This window comes from Mastigoproctus giganteus, chromosome 6 (genome assembly GCF_048544385.1).
Source record: "Mastigoproctus giganteus isolate SK-2022 chromosome 6, ASM4854438v1, whole genome shotgun sequence".
NCBI classification, from domain to species: Eukaryota; Metazoa; Arthropoda; class Arachnida; order Uropygi; family Thelyphonidae; genus Mastigoproctus; species Mastigoproctus giganteus.
The window spans coordinates 173,303,246-173,319,581 of NC_143580.1; the positions used below are offsets into that span (position 1 = coordinate 173,303,246).

Genomic DNA, 16,336 nt, shown 5'->3' on the forward strand with positions numbered 1-16,336 from the left:
TTTGGATGGATAGCATTCAGGAAATATAGTCACATACTGAAGAGCAATATCCCAGTTTGTCTGAAACGTAAAATAATGGACCAATGTATACTCCCCATCATGACTTATGGAAGTGAAACTTGGGCACTCACCAAAAGAATGGAAGAGAAGCTGAGAACTACACAGCGAAGAATGGAACGAATCATATTGGGAATAAGACTGTTAGATAAGAAGAGAAACACATGGATTAGGCAACAAACTCAAGTAAAGGACATTCTTATCAAAACTAAAGAACTAAAATGGTCTTGGGCAGGACACATAGCTCGAAGACATGATGACAGATGGACTAAGAAAATAACAGAATGGTATCCAAGAGGAGCTAGAAGAAAACCTGGAAGACAAAGGCGGAGATGGATAGATGAAATTCATGAGTTTGTGGGTAGTAAATGGATGTCCAGTGCTCAAAACAGAAGGAACTGGAAAGTTGCTGGAGAGGCCTTCATCCTGCAGTGGATTGAAAATGGCTGATGATGATGATGATGATGTTAGCTATTCAGACCACACCACCACACAGTGTGATCTGAGTAGCTAACACAGCAAAAGTTTGCAAGGGAAAACAATAGCAGCATGTGTGAGAAACTTTTTCAAAGCTTTAGTTTGTATATTTAGCTTTATCACATTTAAAATAAATACAATCACTTTATAAAATTTCAGCTACATCTTCTAAATTTGATATTTGGCCCATAGCCAGAAAAGTTCAGCATCAAATGACAAACTCATCAGTCAGATCACAAAATCATGTATATAACCTTGTAGTACCATTGGAAAAATGATTACCAGCACCACAACCAATCAGCAGCTGTTCAAAACTAGGAATTCAATAAAATTTGTAATGTTTAGTTTTGAAAATAATTATTGATATTGTTTATTCATAGAAACATTGTTTTTTTAAATTTTTTCTCACATGTTTATTAATTTCTCACTTAAATTATATTTGCAGAAGAATTTTACTATAGATAAATTTCTCAGTGAACATAGAAAGCGTGTTTGCTTAGAAAAGCTCCGTGATGATCTTGGGATATATCTTCGTGTGCTCCATTCTGCAATGGTTGAACTAATCAATAAAGATTATACTGATTTTGTCAATTTATCCAGTAATCTGGTATGATTATCAAATAGTAAATTGTTTAATATTGTTTGATTAATTTTAATAACAATTTTGTGTATTTTGTGTGATTGTTAAGTGCAATGATTATTTTATGATTGCTATTACGCTATTTTAAAAATTGTAGAATGATATTAAATTCATTTTTTATTAACTTTAAAATATGCATTCCATATTTAGCAATGTGTTTATTTAGCCATGTGTCATTTATTTATTTTAACCCATAGCCAAGTACATACAGCAGTCAAATCAACTTGCCACTGCCATGAAACTTTTTTTTCTTGGGTTTTTGACCACTTGCTCATCAAGCTGTAAATTACAGTGTGTATCAAAACATATGTGAGCTTTTGATTCCCTGTTAAAATTTCTACAAATAATTGATAATTATCAGGCAGGTTTAGAAAAAAAGGTTTGATCATCTTGTGGGTTTGACTTTTTGAATGGCATTATGTATGATATTACCCGTTACAAATTAATTTCATGAATGGTCTTATTCTAGCAGAAATTTCTTTTTGATAATATATTCCAGGTATTTCTTGTTTTCTATGAGAAAATTAATCATCACTTCATTCCCATGGTCACTAGATATATATTGTACAAAGGGAAACTTGCTGGTTTTAGACAGAATCCCTATTTTTATTGTTAAATTTACTAGCTCTTTTATCTTTTTTAACTTCTTGCTACTATTTTTAACATGTGTTCAGAATTAAATTATTTCCCTGATAGCTGAAGAGAATATTCTATATTTATTGTTAAGAAAATGTTGATTCTAGTTCAGCTAATAAATTGAACACTTGCATCTTTCAACGAATTCTTCTGTTGAGTTTAATGTCCTGAATTAGGGTGACCATATTTTTTTTAGAGAAACTAGGACATTCCCATTTTTAAAAAGAGAACAAAACTAGGACATTTTAAACTTTTTTAATTAACAAAAAATTATGAACGTTATATGATTTATTGATAAAATAGAAATTTCTTCTGATAAAATAAAACAGACATTCTTTTAAAAATACACTTAATACTTTAAAAAAATTAATATTTTCTAAGATTTTCGGCCATTTAGTTATTTGATCTTAAAATTCTTGGCATTTCTTTTTCATATTATGTTTAGTAAACAATAAGCCTTTATTTACTTCAAACTAACAGGTTTCTTCCCTTTTGGTTCATCAATGAAGACCAAATATAGAAGGAATAAATACTATAATTTTTAATAATTCAGAACTTAATTCTAAAGTTTGACAAAAAAAACACATTCCTTATGCAGTAGTTCATCAATTTCTTATTTTTTCCATGAATTTTATACCATGAAATTAATGAACAGCCTTGAAGAATGGATAGGGTGACTATATATTTTTTATGAAAACTAGGATAGCAGAGGAAGAAATTAATTTTAGGAAGAATACAAAAATAGGACTAAATTTTTTTTATTGCAAAAGATAAAAAAACAGAAAATAGTGGCAAAATCAAATACATCTTGTTGACATAAAAATTAAATAGAAAAAAACATTTAATAATTCATTGAAATTAATATTTACTTGAAGATAAAATTTCTGCTAAAACTTTTGGTTCATTAATTATGTGGTTGTAAAATTCTTCATGTAATTTGTATATTATATATAGTAAATAATATTCCTTTAACAGCTTCAATTTTTAATTGGTTTCTTTCCTTTGTCCACTGACTATTTATCAGTGAAAATACACATTCAACATTTGCATTGTGGCCAAATACACAAAAGATGAATTGTACAATTTTTAGTAACTCTGAAGTTAATTCAGAAGTTTTACATTGTTTAAAAAACGTCACCCATTTCTCATTTGCAGTTAATGTATTCCATTTCTCATTTTCTTGTTGTGTTTCCAAGAATAACTTTAAATTATGCCATTGATCAAACAGTTTATCATCATCGACTGTGACTCCCTTCTCACAAAGATATTCTAAGCAGGAATGAACATTGTCCCATGAAGGAATTTCTGCCAAATCGATCCATTCTAAGATTTGAAACTCATCTGATGGTTTTAACCATGATTCAATATATTTTAAAGTACGGCCATACAAATTCTCGATTTGAACTCTAAACTGTGTGACTTCATTTTCCTTACCCTTTTCTGTTGCAATTTTTAGTATTGAGCACACTTTTAATGGAAGAAATTTATTGGTTTTCCTCTCCTTGAGCAAATGAAAAAAACAGTCTTAAGGATTTTCCACACTTCAATTATTGAAATATAGTCTCTTTCAATACGTTTTATATTTTCTTGAAAGACTGACACGAATGAATGAGCGAATGAAAGGTATGCCTCATTCATATCATCATCAAACAATGTTTGCAATATTGTTGGTGAATCTTCCAGCGACAGAAAATAGTATTTAAACCCTTCATAAAGTTCTAAAATGAGATTTATGGCTGGAAAGAGAGATAACCATTGCGTTTTGGTATAGTATAAAGGTTGCTTATACAGATGGGCCTTGATTAATGCGATTAATTCGTCCCGCGAGTGCATCGTGCAAAACAGAAACGCGTTAATCGAATATCATAACCAATAGGAAAAATTATAATTGGTCCTTGACCTTCTGGAATGTCTATAAAGAATTTTAAAAATACCTTTTAAATAACTTTTTAACTGTATATAATGTACAAGATAATGAAAATAATTATGGAATTAAATGTTTATTGCATAAAACAGTGGTTCTTAAACTGTGCGCCATGGAATATTTTAAATTTTTGAGGGAAACACAGCGATACTCGACATCTGTCAGACACCACGTGAACTACTAGCTCGAGGTAGTTCACAGTTTCAGCATTTCTTATTAAGTTGTTTGGACCTAACTACTAAACGAAACTGTTAAGTATTTCTTTTGGTCTGGGTGTGCCTTGAAAAAATTACTGAGACACGGAGATGTGGCAAACACAATTCGCCTAAAAACTGCAGCAATTTTACACCATGCTCGCCCCACTTCTTCCAATCTCAGCCACAAACAAATTTCTGCCCTTAAGACACTGAAACAAGACTCATCCATCGTCACCCTACCGGCAGATAAAGGACGTTGAACAGTCGTAATGAACTGCATTACGAGACAAAAGCCTTGCTGCTCTTGCAGGACACTTCTGTTTACCAACCCTTAACCGTTCCTCCCATCAAAGCTTTGGAACGATGGGAGTCGAAAGTGAACATCCTCGTCAACAGTTGGCTCAAACAGAAGAAAATAACAGAATCAACATGTAATCACCTCCGTGCCTCCGACTGCCAGATTCCACAATTCTACTGACTACCGAAAGTTCACAAAGAAGGCACACCGCTAATACCCATTGTATCCTGTTGTGGCTCACCGAGTTACGAATTAGCTAAGTTTGTCTCGAGGCTCCTTTCTCCCCTTGTAGGCAAGACCACCAACACCATCTCCAACAGTAATGAATTCATAGAAAGGATCCGAACCATATCCATCTCACAAGATCAAGTCATGGTATCATTTGATGTAGTTTCATTTTTTACCTCCACCCCAGTAGAACTTGCCATCACATGTGCAAAGCAACTCTTAGATAATGATGAAACCCTTGGCAGCAGAACCAAACTAACACCAGACGATATCTCCACCGCCCTCAGACTGTGCTTAACAGGTGGTGCAATCATGTTTAACGACTCCATTTACCAACAAGTACACTGCACAGCCATGGGTTCCCCGGTTAGTTCGGTCACGGCAAACATCGCGATGGAGGAATTAGAGGGTCGTGCATTTACAAATGTACCAGATCCCATTGCCTTTTGGTGTCACTACATGGACGATGTGTTCGTGGTTATCCCCAGAAATTCAGGTGACCGAATCTTAGACCACCTCTATTCTCTGTGGCCTTTCATAAAATTCACGATTGAGCTAGAATCGGACAACACCATACCATACTTAGACACCCTTGTCTGGCGCGAGGGCACACGCTTGAAGATAATTGTCCATCGTAAACCTATGTGTGCTGGCGAATTTACCAACTTCTGGTCAGCATACGCGCGTAGCCATCTTTTTGCCACTGCACGAACCTTGCTAACTCGTGCCTGGACACACTCTAGCTCTGTAAATGAGAGGCGCACCGAAATTGCTAAAGTCAAGATGGATCTTACGAGGTGTGGCTATCCCATTAATATCCTTGACAGGTGTGACCTACAGCCACATGGCCACATAACGACCAACAGAAACATCCAAGGTGATGACTCAGCCACGAGCGCCTTTATCCTATACTACCCAAACCTATCGCAACAGGTTTGTAGAATCTTAAAATCACATGGGATAAAATGCGTACAACTTCCAGGCAGAAAATTACGATCCCTCATCTCTAAGGTAAAAACACTTGTCCCCACCCTACTACAAAGTGGATTGGTCTACTGCATCTCTTGCCATGACTGCACTAGCTGATACATCGGGGAAACTGTGAGACGGCTCGAAAAATGCCTTTCTGAACACAAAACAGCAATCTGCTTAGCGGATGTGGAGCACTCAGCTATTGCCGAACATGTTTGGGTGACTCACCACGACATTGACCCACACCACGATGTTGTGATTGTGGGTAAGTCCCGCCACTATCGGCGACGCACCTCTTTGGAGTCGTTAAACAGCAAATGCTCCAATACCTCAGTGAACAGGAACAGTGGATGTCAAGTCCACCCTATCACCGAAACAACAAACCTGTCCATTGACAAACACTGGCAATGTCCGCATACATCACAGCCACAGGCTTCAACATCCAACAATCAATCACGCACTTCATGAAAAGATTGGCAGTACATGCCCTCATGCTCCATTCTTAACTGTCAATTTAACTGAGGAAGGTTGACAAAACAACCGAAAGTTTTTATTTTTTATGTATCTAATCTAATATATGTATATTTTCTTATTATTAAACTTGTCACAATCTACTTTTGTATCCGTTTCGCTCTGAGCAACTGTAATTTGATATTAATCCTTGTTAGGTACAATAAATTTTTCCAAAACATTTGATGAAGCCGATGCACATCTGGTGTTATGCTTATGTTTTTCAGTGTTCAGATGTTCTTTCAAATCAAGTTTTCCTTTATTTGTAACAGAAATAATACTATTGCAAATGATACAGATTACATCATGTTTAGTTTTACCTTTCTTGAATGAAGGATGTTCTTGAAGCATTTCATTAGTTACTATGCACTTCCTTTTTCTCATGTTTTTGCAGCAATACTGCATTCCATACATTGCTATCTTTTGAAAAACAGTAGCAACTACTTGCTAGGGACAAAACATAAAATGATACTTTGATATTATCGATGTTTTTGCTGCGATAGTGCGTACTTTGGCACTTTTCTGTTATAGCCACCGTAACTTCTGCACTATCTATTGGCGGCCGCGTAAGCTATAACGCTCTCCATTGACGTAGATATGACAGCACGTGTGGTCTGTGATATTTAATGAAAACCCAGCGATAGCGCAGCAGTCACGGTGGATATAATAGAAAAGTACCCGTACTGTATGTACCATGATTGTATCACTCACATTCTTATAAGTGAGTAATACTTATAATTCTTATAAGTATGTATCACTCACATTCTTGTAAGTGATGCTTAAATGAATACAGAGGGTGTAAAAATTTAAAATGAATGTAAATCTCGAGTTGTAAATTGGAAAATTAAGACAAACGAGGACAAATTTTAAAAAACCGCGATGACATCCAAGGACACCTTAAAAAAGAAGACATGTCCTCGGAAACCCGGACTTATGGTCAACCTATCCTGAATCTTATCTGTTGATTCTGATTATGGTCATTACAGGTAAAAAGGATCTTCAGAATTTATATTTTAATCCCTACAATTTTTTTTTTTTTTTTTTTTACTACTTGGACAATTAAATAAATTCCTTGCTTGATTGGTATATTTAGATATGTTCTCTGACTTTGATGCAGGCAACTCTAAAACTCTGTTATGCTTTCTTCAGGACTACCATTTCATCTCTAGTCCTTCAAAAGTGTACCTTTAAAATAAAATTAATCCTTTACTCCAGTAAGAGGATTTTGGTCAGAAACATATGCAGATGGATCTTGCGAAGTAGAACACCAGTGGAATAAGAAAGTGTAAAAAAGTGACACAGCACAGGAGTCAACTCGGGAACACAGGTTTTGAGAACAAAGATAATTGAAAGTGCCACCAGTACCTGGCACTTTCATTAGCCTTGTTGGGAGAAGAAAGCCACCGTCCCAGGCAAAAAGGAGCAACGATGGACAAAAATAAACAATCCTCGTGTGGATCTTATGATCTAGATCTAGACAAACATAATCCAGATCATGACGACACAAATATATCCCATGCTAAGAGACAAAAAAAAAAAGGAGAAACAGATAATACCACTCCTCTCTTTTTAATACTACACTCCTCCACAGACCAACCATTGAGTAAGCTGTGCCCATTTTTGATACAGAAATGTCTCGAAAATGTGGCTGGCCCTCCAAAAATGGTTTGGCAATTAAGATCCGGAGATTTATTAGTTGAAATAACCGAACATAGACATGCTGAGAGACTATTGAAAGTATCTACTTTTGGTGGAATTCCCACGAAGGTTACCCCACATGGCACCTTAAACTCCTCTAAAGGGATAATATCAGAGTGGGATCTATTAAACATATCAGAGGATGAATTTGTGCGTGAACTAAGAGATCAAAACAAACCAAAAGAATTGTCATTAAAAGAGATGGAGAGCCTGCCCCTACATGGTGATACTAACATTTAAAATGCCAAATCTACCCACTTCTAGTAAAGTTGGTTATCTTAGATGCCAAGTAAGACATTACATTACAAATCCAGTCCGGTGCTTTAAGTGCCAAAAATTTGGTCATTCCCAAGCTGTCTGCAGAGGTGTAGCCACTTGTGCTACATGCGGATTAAAAGAGCATACAGACAAACTGTAACACTGAAATGCAAATTTGTCCTAACTGCCATGGTAACCACTCTGCCTTCTCTAAGAAATGCCCTCAATGGAAAAGAGGCCGATCGGGCTAGCCGGGTTGGTAAAGTACCTGCCTAGCAACCCAAAGGTTGCGGGTTCGAATCCTGCCTCGGGCTTGGATCAAAGTACTGCAAAAACCTTGGGAGGTGCATTATGGCCACAGAAGCCGATGCGCCAACAACTACCAAAAAAAAAAAAAAAAAAAATGGAAAAGAGAAAAGAATATTCAAAAATATGAGATTGAGCAGAAAGTATCATATCAAGAAGCTAAAAAACATTTTGCAGTACCTGCTAAGTCACCTACATATGTTTCAGTTACCCAACGGCTATGCTCAGTAGCAACTCAGACTGACTGCTCAGTCCCTCCAGATATAGGCGCCTCCGTAGCCAGGTGGGCAGGAGCAGCAGTGCGTAGCACACGCTTCTTGATTAGACAAGGGTTCGAGCCCGTGCCCACCAAATACGGAGGATACAGAAAGGTCAGGGAATGACCACCGCATATCCCGGAGCAATATGGCCTTAGTTGCTAATGCTCCTAAAAACCAAAAAAATAACAACCCTCCAGATATCTCAATATCTGGTTGGGCTAAATCACTCCTCTCCTCATCAAAGGAAAAACCTACTCCCAAATATGCTACTCGAGAAGCAGATACTCCTGTAACAATACCTCCGGATAAGAAACCTAATGAACAACCAAAGGAATGAGCCAAGAGCCCTGAAAGAAGCAATGCATCTAAATTTATATTCAATACCATGGATATTGATGAAAAGATAGATGAAGATGATTCAGTTCTTGAGATTCATCCAGAGGATGACATTGAAACGGGTAGGCCAATCTTCCCAAAAAAAGAAAAAGCAAAAGTAGATAAACGCAAACAAAAAAATCTGCCATAAGTAACCAAACTCATCAGTTAAAACCAAACAATGCACACAGTGATTCAATGGAATTGTCGTGGACTTCGTGCTAATTTAGATGACTTTTATGATCTCCTAAGTGAATATAAGCCTGTTGCAGCATGCATACAAGAAACAAACCTAACGAATGCAGTATCTATAACAATCAAACACTTCACAATTTATAGAAAAGATAGAAATTGCTCTAATGCAGCACATGGAGGAGTAGTGCTGTTAGTAAACTCTTTAATTCCCTCCAGATCTATTCCCTTGCGAACACCATTGGAGGCAATTGCGGCCCATATCACTATTGGCATAACAATAACATTAGTCTCATTGTATCTGTCACCAAACCAAGCTTACACCCTTGCTGATTTAGATGACCTAGTAAGACAAATATCTGCTTCTTTCTGAATTCTGGCTGATTGGAATGGCCATAACCTCCTATGGGTTCTCAACATCTTGACTGCAGAGGACAAATACTTTGAGAAATTCTTGGATAAACACAATCTAACTATTTTAAACACCGGTGATCACACATATGTGCATATACCATCTGGTTCAAGCTCTGCCATTGATCTATCAATATTCTCCAACAATATTTCCTCTCATAGATTGGACAGTTACTGACAACCCTCTTGGTGTAAGGTGTATTTAGTGTCAGACGGCACCAGGGGTTTCCCTCATCTCCACATAGTTTTCATTGTGGGTGTACCAGTTCACTGGAAATGCCAGAGATTTAAAAGTGTATGGATATTGTATATGTGTAGTGCCGTGTAGCATTGTTCATCTGGTTGTTTAGCCGCTGGATCCCTGCTGAGGCCCAACGTTGCCCCACTTTCGCCCAGTGGAGGCAGACCAGGAACCCAGTAGACTTAAGTTACTCTGGCAGGTCCTGCCACCTAATTTCCTGAGATTTCAGTGGTTAGGACCTAAAAAAAAAAAGTAAAGAAATAAAATAATAATAAAAAAAGATAAATAAATAAAATAATAATAAGAAAGATAAATAAATAAAAAAATAAATAAATAAAAAAAAATTTATATTGTATTTATATTGCATGCATATATGCGCATGCATACAAGCACATATATACACACATGCACATATGTACACACAACGTGCATACATGTGCCAGTGTCAATCGTAGGGTTGACGTCACTTGAGTTGGGTGTATATATGTGCATACAAGTACATATATACACACATGCACATATGTACACACAACGTGCATACACATACCAACGTCAATCATGGGGTTGATGTCGCTTGAGTTGGGCCAGAACGCGGGTGAAGATATTTTGGATGTAATTAAATTTAGGTGTGTGGGGCTTCGCTAGCGTGAAGATAGAGAGGGAGGCTGAAGACTGGGAGGGGGTAAGACAGAAGTATGGAGCCAATAGGGAAGACAGCCTCAAGTTTCAGTGTGGCATGCCCATGCCCCACCAGAGTTGAAATGAGAGGGGGAGTGACGAGAGAATCGTCTCCCCGGGGAGTAGGGTTTAAAGGTGAAGGGGGCTAGGGTGCCCTCTTCAGGCTGCCGTGAGGCTTTGGGAGCTAGGCTGCAGTTTGTTGTTCGTTGTCTCTATTCTTGTCCACTTGATTCAGATTGGGACACTCATGAGCCAATCCATGTCCTTTTTTTTTTTTTTTTCCTCGTTGATTCTCTTTTCTTCTTTTTCCCTTCTTTTCTTTATTCCTTTCTTTTCCATTCATTTTCTTTTCTTCCACAGTTTTCTTTTCCAGGAGTTGTCTCTGTCTTATGCGATTTATGTTACTGTACTATCAGTCTCGATGTATGACAATTAACACCCTTCTCCTTGTGAAGAGGTCCTGTGCGTACTGGGAAAGTGCTCGGTACTCCTCTTCCGTGTCAATGAAGTAATGTTCAAGTCCTTTGGGCAGATGATGGATTTTCGTGATGAGGGTGCATCTGAGGTCTTCGTATCGTGGGCAGTCGTAAAGCAGGTGGTCCCAGCTTTTGACCTCCCCGCACGTGCAATTTGGGTCATTGGCGAGGCCGAAGCCGAACAGTTTCTGGTTGAAGGGTCCATGTCCTGTGAGTAACAAGGTCAGGTGCAAGCCTGGGAAGAACCAGCCCGGTTGCCTTGGGTATATTTTGTTCAGTTCTGGAAAGAATTTACGATTGATCTCGCCCTTTGTCGTCTCTGTCCATCTTTGTTGCCACTCCTGAAGGAGGTAGGTCTGTAGTCGTGCTCTTTCCATTTTTTGACTGCTTGCTGGGTTGATTGTGAAGTCCTGATGATTTGCGGCCACTCCCTTTGAGTGCAGGTAGAGCAGTCCTGCTTTCACAGCTTCTAAATCCAGGGGTAGCGCTCCAACAAGCACCTGCAGTGCAGGTGTGCTTACCCTGCGGCAAGCTCGTGTGGTTGTCAATAGGATGGTCCTATGTGTCATATCCAGGATTTTCTTGTTGGTTACCAGTGATGTTTTGGTGTACCATACTGCAGCTGCATAGATTATTGCTGGGATGAAGGTTGACTTCTAATATAGCATTAGGGTTCGTTTTTTCAGTACCCAATCCTTCCTTGTAATCCTAGCCACTACGGTTGAGTATCTTCTTATTTTCATTCTTATGTGTTTCAGGTGAGGTATGAAGGATAGGTTATTATCCAAGATAACTCCTAAGTACTTCATTTGCTTGGTGAGTTTGATGGTCAGGCCCTTTATTTTTATTTGGGGCGGACGTTGTACCTGAAGAGTTCCTTTCAGCAAGATGGATATGGTTTTCGTCGGTGCAATTTTTACCTGGTTTTTTGTGGCCCAGTATTGTAATTTCTGCATTGCCTGACCGATGTTTTCCAGTTGGACTCCGGAATCTGCCTCAATAGTAACAATGAGATCGTCCACAAAGGCCTGGGCCTCAGCCAGCCCCAAGTCCTGGCACAGGAAATCGTCCACGACCATGTTCCAAATGAGAGGACCCAAGACAGACCCCTGTGGATATCCCCTATGCATGTTTCTTGTGATTTTTTGATAATTTGTGTTTATTTCCACTCTTCTGCCTGAAAGGTAGTCTTCCATTGCTTTGTATAAGTTGATTGGTACTGCAGCTTCTCTCAATCTGTTCAGGACGCGCTTGGCCACCAAAGTGAGTCGAATGCCCCGGCAACGACTGAAATGACCAATAGATTTTTTTCCTGCACTCTTGTGCTTTCCTAAGCAGATCTCCAAGAGCATCCACTGTAGAGGATCCTGGCTTAAAGCCAAACTGATTTTTAGCTGCCAGGCCTGCCACTTTCATAGTGGTTCTGTATCTGCATGTGGAGCAGCCTCTCATATAATTTTCTGACTACTGAGAGCAGAGTGATGGGTCTGTATGATGATGGACATTCTGGGTTCTTAGTAGGGTTTTCAGAATTAGCTTGGTGTTTGCAGTTTTCCCCGCCGCAGGGAATTTCCCTGTTTCCAAACATCTGTAGAGGGTGAGTAGGATTTGCAGGGCAATTTCTACTATTTTTTTCAGTATCTCCGGTTTGATCATATCAAGTCCCGGGCATTTGCGGTTTTTGATCCTGGTAGCAGCCACGCCGAGTTCTTCATGGGTGAAGGGGGGCTCGAGCGCAGGGGTGATATATTTTTCATTTTCTTCGCAGATCTTATGTTGTTCTTGCAGAGTTAAGGTCGCGGGTTCCTTGAAAATTGTGTCGAGTATATTGCCCATTGATTGCTTCCAGGTGGTTGTATAGTCTCCTTGTGAGGTCCTGTGGTGCTGATCACCTCCCACCCTGGGCAATTTGTTTGTAGTAACCTTGTAAACTACACCCGAGGGATCAGTTCTTCCTGTCATGGATACTAGATGCTCCCAGGAACGCTTCTTGCTTTTCTGTATCGTGTTCTTATAGTGATTTCTGGCTTCTCGATAGCACTGTCTTAAAGCCTCCACTTCGTGTGCGGGCCAAGTCCTACGGGCTCTCTGAAAATCTTTCCTAGCTTTTTGCATCTGGCGTCGAAGCACTGCTATTTCTGGGGTCCACCAAGGAACAGCACCAGGTTTTGGGTTTTTTCTTTTGATTGTTCGATCGCTAGTGGTTTGTATTAGGTCTGTGGTCTCCCTCAGCAGGTCATCCGGGTCATTCTGTGGGTTTATACTGGCAGGGTTGCTTTCTATGGCTGTGATGAGCAGGTTTTTGAATGACATCCAGTCTGCTTTGGCAACTGCATATCTGTTTTTCTGTTGGTTTGTTAGTGTTACTGTTGTCAGTTGTCTGATTATTTTAAAGGTGATTGCACAGTGGTCTGAGGTAGTCCATGCCTCCTCCACCTTCCAGTCAGTCACAAATCCCGCCAAGTGTTCCTAGTGGCTAGGGATACATCAATTGTAGCCTCCCAGAGGGTGTTGCAAAAGGTTGGCAAGTGGTGAGGTTGATTTAGCGCTGTCAGCTGTGATCCTGCCAAGTAATCCTCAAGGAGTTGACCATTTTGGGTTCCATGCCTGCCAGGGGTAGTACTGTGCCATGTCTGAGATTGACAGTTCACGTCAGCTCCTATGACGATTTTTTGGTTTGGTAGGATGTCCTGCAGGCATTGAAGATAGTCGATTGCAAAATCTATCTGTTGTCCTTGTCTACAATAGAGTGCCACAACGTACAGGTTCCCTAAACCTGTATTTAGCTGGGCACAGGTGGCCCACTCCATGCAGAACTGTGTGATTTAGTCACTGTGATATTGCTGTTCCTTACCAGGACAGCAGCCCATGGGGTGTCTTCAACTGTGTGTGTGTATCACTTTGTAGGTGAGTGGGCAGCCTACAACCCATTTCCCATGCGAGTGTGGCTCCTGTAATATGATGACATCCATGTTTTCCTCTTCAGCTTTAACCCGGATCTGTTCGGCTACTGCTCTAGCCCTCTGCGCATTTATTTGAATTATTTTTAGTATATTTGTGTTGTAAGCTTTAATTTTCGTCCCCATAGTTAATCCTACTTTGGTATAAACTCTTGGCTCGTTGGTATGTGGGACACATGGGGTCTCTCAGTGAATGCTTGTACTCTAGCTTTAAGTTTTTACAGTTTATGTAGGTAGGTCCCACATCTTTGTGGGGGCAGGCATTATATTCATGGCCTTTTTCTGAGCAGTGGCCGCATGTTGGGGTGGTTTGTGCACATGTATGCGTGGTGTGACCGAACTTGCAGCAGCGGTAGCACTTTGGAACGACCACACGTTGCTGATATCGGTAGCAGCCCCATTCTATAAACACCCTTGTTTGGTTCTTCAGGGTTTGCCAGGCTTCCGGGGTTAGTTCTACTACCCAGTTTTTGTCTATTCCATCCCTCGCTTTAATGGAGTATTTGGGCATTGCTATCTCTTGTGGATTTTTGTTAGGGATTTTACCCTGTAGGTTTCTATGGTAGAGTTCGTACGCTAATTGGTTCGGTGTGATGTCTTTATCTGTGTCGTATATTATTATGGCTGGCCCTTTTCTTTTGGGTGGTTCAGCTGTTAGACCCAAAGTGGCTATTTTGAGGTTTTTGTATTATTCCTAGCATCTCTTGCTTTGTCTCGGTTTCTATTACCAGTCCTATGCTCCTCATCTTGCGTATTTCTCTGATTTGGGTTTGTTTGAGGTCTTCCTTCATGGTGCTTATTAGTTTTGCCTTAATTTCTTCACTTGTTCTTATTTCCTCGGCATTTTTGGGCCTTAGTATTACCAGGTTTGGCGTTGGGAGGAGTGTCTTTTTCTTTGGCTGTTCATTTCTTGGCATCTGTGTCACAGTTAGTGGATTACTCAGTACACTTGCATAGGTAGGGGTGCGCTGTTGCATTTGTTGTGTGACCCTACATTCCTGGTAGGCCTCCAGTTTGGCTGCATTTCTTTCTGCCTCACTGCGAACCTTGTGGAAGACCGTCTCCAGCTTGATCCATATTCCAACAATATCATCCCTAAGGGCGGCTGAGATTCTACTTGTGGAGTCTTTCAGTTTGTTTTCAAGACTCTCTTGGTAGTGACCACTTTCCAATCATCTGTAATTTCTGTACAAGTTCTCCTCCGCAGAGTACCAATAGAACAATTTGGAAATTTGACAAGGCCAACTGGACTAAATATCAAGAAATAGCTCATTTAGATTCCACATCCTTGCAACTGACAAGATTGATTCTGCAGTAAGCTATATTACACAACAAATAATGACAGCAGCTGAATCTGCTATTCTGAAATCATCATTTAAAATCCGACCCCATCCAAAAATGTGGTGGAATGAAGTCTGTAGCATTGCTAAAAGAGAAAGGAATAAATAAATAAAGGAATAAAAAAGGAAAAAAAGGAAAAGGAATAATAAATAAATAAAGAGAAAGGAATAAATAAATCAGTTTAGAAAACATCCAACCACAACCAACCTCCTACTGTTTAAGAGAGCAAGGGCTAAGGCTCGTCATGTAAGACAAATGAGTAAAAAAGAAGCATGGGCACGCTATGCTGTCACCATTAACAGATTCACAGATACTGCTACAGTCTGGAAAAAAATCAAACGTATCAATGGCAAATACTCACTTGCTACTTCTCCGATTCTATTTCTGAAAGAAAAGGAAATTTCTGAACCTGTGGAAATTGCTAATGCATTCGGCTCGTCTTTTGAAACACTCTCAGCTGTTTCCACCTATGAACTAGCCTTTCAGTCGCTAAAATGCAGTACAGAAAAGTATAGACTGAATTTTAATACTGCTTTCCAACATTCATACGATCTGCCACTGACTGTGACTGAATTGCATAATGCGCTCACAAAAGTGAAAAACAGTGCTTCCAGTCCTGATGGAATTTATTATGCAATGATTTCCCATTTAAGTGAAAGATCATTAAGTACTCTCTTACAACTCTATAATAGAATTTTCTTAGAGGAATATTATCCCACCAGCTGGTGCTATTCTTATGTGCTGGCCTTCCCGAAACGAGGAAAAGACCTCACAGATTTAACACACTGTCGACCTATCTCCCTAATAAGTTGCTTGGGTAGAACAATGGAAAAAATAGTTAACGCCCAACTAACATGGTATTTGGAGACTCAAAACATTCAACGCTTGATCTCATTATCAAAGCGGAAGGAAATATTCGAAAAGCCTTTCTAAGAAATGAGCACTTTGTTATGATATGTGTTGACATCTAAAAAGCATTTGATACAACTTGGCGTTATGGGATTCTTCATGACTTATATAAATCTGGTCTTCGGGATCATCTCCTGAAATATATTCAAAACTTTCCATCTAACAGATCCTTCCAGGTCCACTTCCATTTGTCACTTTCTGAAACATACGTACAAGAAGAGGGAGTTCCCCAGGGATCAGTGCTGCGTGCAACACTTTTTGCCATCAGGATCGATTCTATAACCAAGTGTAT

The 16,336-nt window shown here is 39.2% G+C and overlaps 1 protein-coding gene across 2 annotated transcripts in view; it reads left to right on the forward strand.

Annotated features, from left to right (window-relative positions):
- The window catches only part of Cog2 (conserved oligomeric Golgi complex subunit 2), a 462,981-nt gene that overhangs the window by 13,000 nt on the left and 433,645 nt on the right, over window positions 1–16,336 (forward strand). For both annotated transcript variants that reach the window (XM_090375498.1, XM_090375496.1), the window contains exon 2: window positions 980–1,141. In XM_090375498.1, the coding sequence (XP_090231624.1) occupies window positions 980–1,141 (162 nt within the window). The remainder of the gene's footprint in view (window positions 1–979; window positions 1,142–16,336) is intronic.